This window comes from Mandrillus leucophaeus, unplaced genomic scaffold (assembly GCF_000951045.1).
Source record: "Mandrillus leucophaeus isolate KB7577 unplaced genomic scaffold, Mleu.le_1.0 Scaffold130, whole genome shotgun sequence".
Taxonomy (NCBI): domain Eukaryota; kingdom Metazoa; phylum Chordata; class Mammalia; order Primates; family Cercopithecidae; genus Mandrillus; species Mandrillus leucophaeus.
The window spans coordinates 3791171-3794163 of record NW_012101255.1 but is presented as its reverse complement, the minus strand read 5'-3'; the positions used below and the strand labels follow the sequence as shown (position 1 = coordinate 3794163).

At 37.4% G+C, this 2993-nt stretch overlaps 1 protein-coding gene across 1 annotated transcript in view; it reads right to left on the bottom strand.

Moving 5' to 3' along the window:
• ANKUB1 (ankyrin repeat and ubiquitin domain containing 1) overlaps positions 1–2993 on the bottom strand; it is a 49929-nt gene continuing 46936 nt past the window's right edge. The window contains exon 6 of the mRNA XM_011972773.1: positions 1–462. Coding sequence (XP_011828163.1) covers positions 333–462 — 130 coding nt within the window. The 3' untranslated portion in view covers positions 1–332. The remainder of the gene's footprint in view (positions 463–2993) is intronic.

Sequence of the window (2993 nt, the reverse complement as noted above, 5' to 3'; positions counted from 1 at the left end):
AAAAAAAAAGAAAAACAAACAAAAAAAGAAAATGTAAAAATTCTCACTTCCTTGTTTTCCATTGTCTCAGCTTCCCTACCTTGTGGACAACTACTATTCTCAGTTTCTTCTGAATTCTTCCTTATATTCTTTATACAAAAATAGCACTAAATTTTCAGTTAGCATGATGAAGTCCAAGAAAATATGGTGTTAAATATCCTATTAAAAGTTATGTGGCATTATAACTGTTACTAGAGATGATAACATTAGAACTGTTACTATAAAATTTTAACATTAGCAATGGACATTCTGTTTGCTCAGGTCTTTGTCCAAACTGAGGTTGTCATGATTTTTCAAAGCACAATTTCTAGAGAGTTTTCACATGCTGTCAGACCTCCTCGGGTGGTCAAGTTAGAAATGCTCTTTTTGGCCAGGACTCTTGCTATTTCTAACTGCTGAAGCCATCGTTTCTCTTTAAAGGCACTGCAAGAAAACAAGATATAATTTATAAGAAGGTCTGATCTTATCTGCATACATAGCTGAAAAAGGATGGAAATCTTCAGGTTGATTTTGTAGCTAGGGCTAGTTTGTCTTGTCACATAGGTAGATGTGAAATAGAAACAGTAATCTTTCTAAAACAAGTTCCCTGTGATGCAGTGGAAATGATGTTTTCCCAAGGCAATGCTAAAAACTTAGAATCACAACTAGAAACAGAAAGCCACTCAGTATGATGTAGAATTCTCTGAGTTGAAACTTTTTCTCTCTCCTCTCTAGATATTCCTATACGTCATATATTCCCTGGCCTCTTCTCCTTTCTCCACTTTCTACCCCTACAAACACACATGAGGATTTTTTAATTGAAAAGATATTAGGTATTTTGATAGTCTTTAACTAAAAAGCAAAGGAACTTAATGTTTTATGATAGTTATTTTCTGGCGATATACTAATAAAGACTTGCAAATTTGAATACGATTACTCTTACTTGGTAGGATGCAAATGTGATTTAATACAGAGGTGTTTTACATCCCCTTAAACGTTGGGGTCCTCCAAGATTCTATCCTTGGTTCTCCTCTCTTTCTACACCCTCCTCCTAGGAGTCCTCATTTACTCACTATTTCAATTCTTTTATCCATGACTCCTAAAGCTTGACCTTTCTTGAAAGTTGCATATCTCCAATTACCAAATAAAAATATTTATCTCATAGACACTTTTAATTTAACATATCTTTTATCTTCTTCCTAAACTTGTCCCACTTCTGCTTCCTTGTTCTAACACTTCAATTTTGCTATCTTCACTATCTCCAAAGCTAGAAACAAAACTAAATTCCTTCTTTCTCTATTTCCACACCCAGTCAGTGACCAAATTTTGTAGATTATTCCCCAGAAATATCTCTTGTATTTGTAGATTATTCCCCAGAAAATATCTCTTTTCCGTAACTACTGTTATTCTAGTCCAGGTCTTTATTTTCTCTTATTTCTCTTATTGCAGTTTCCTAACTTTACTATAGTCTTTCCACATCTTTCCAACGAGTCTTCCATACATCTCTATCAGATTTGTCTTCAAAAGCAAACAAAAACTGATTATGTGACTTCACGAAAAAGAACTTCCGTGAGCTTCCCACCTACCTCCAATCCTATGGAAGGGGAAAGAAGAAGCAAACTCTTCACTTGGTCACACAGATGCTTCTTAGTGTAGAAGCAGTCTACTTTGCCAGTCTTATCTCCAGATAGTTTTTCCTTATTGCCTACAATGCCTTTTGCAAATCCATGTACTTTCCTGAAAACTAAATTTCTTGCTTGCTCTTTCACAAAACAGTGCCTTTGACCATGTTACTAGCTCTGCCTGGATCCTTTACCTCACCTCTGCCCATGTTGTTTGGCAAAGTCTGGTATTTTTAAAAGTCTTTCACTCAATCTATTAGGAGTAACCCTGTATAAAATACCATAGTGTTTCCAACATTTGAACCAGGTCCATGTCTGCCTGATTCAACTTCTTTGTTCTAGATTATTCTTGTTTTACCTCAATAGTTGTGTCTTTCTGTGCCCTTCTAAACTGGGTTAACCCATCTATGTTGCCCATAAAAATAGGTATTAAGTCTTAAGGAAATCACTCAGGCACTTTCAGCCTTTCCCCATATCCCACCAGAGTTAATCTGAAGTCCTCTCCTGTTCTGATGCATATCCTTGCTCTTCCTAGGCTCAGGCCTATCCTGATTCTCTCCCTGGCATTTGAAACCTGACTTTTCTGCATTGATTCAAAAACTGTTTACCTTAAGAAAAAGATGCATATTGAGCACTTACTCTATGGCAAGCACTATTCTATGTGCTAGAGATATGAAAGGTGATTAAAACATATAACACATGCCTTTTAAAATAAAGAATAAAAACAAAGAGCTGTTCTTGTATCCAGAGTACAAGAGCCCATCAAAGCTCATAGCATTTGAGATTATCATCTATTCTCAGTCCACTCAAACTCTCAGCTTTCTGGACCAATCCCCTACATTTGAATGTTACTTAACTGGACTCCCAGGTCACATAAACCTCTCTGGAATTGGACAATAAGCAATAAGGAAGGCTATTTTTCTAAACACACCTTACAGGTATTCTTTGACCTGTGTAAAGCCTACACTGACTTCTAGGCTAAGGAATGAGACTCTATGTGACCTTCTGGCCTCAGTGACTGTCTACACCAGTCACATTCACTCACCAACCCAAACCCACATTAGCGCTTGATCTGTGCTAACTGCATCAATGCCATCTTGGGGTCAACCCCGAGAGGTTTAGTTTTATGAATCTAAAGGTAGGAATTCCTGAATGACATGGAGTCCAGCAAGTACTTTCACATGATGCCAGATGACTTGTCTGGTTCGGGAGACTCCCCTTTCTGTAAAACAGGAACATCTGATGGTCACTTTACCCACCTGATCCCTGGGTCAGCATCATGAACATTAGGTTCTTCCCCATTTCTTGGCTATAACACTAGCTTGGTGATGGTGCATGTAGCCATCAAGATAG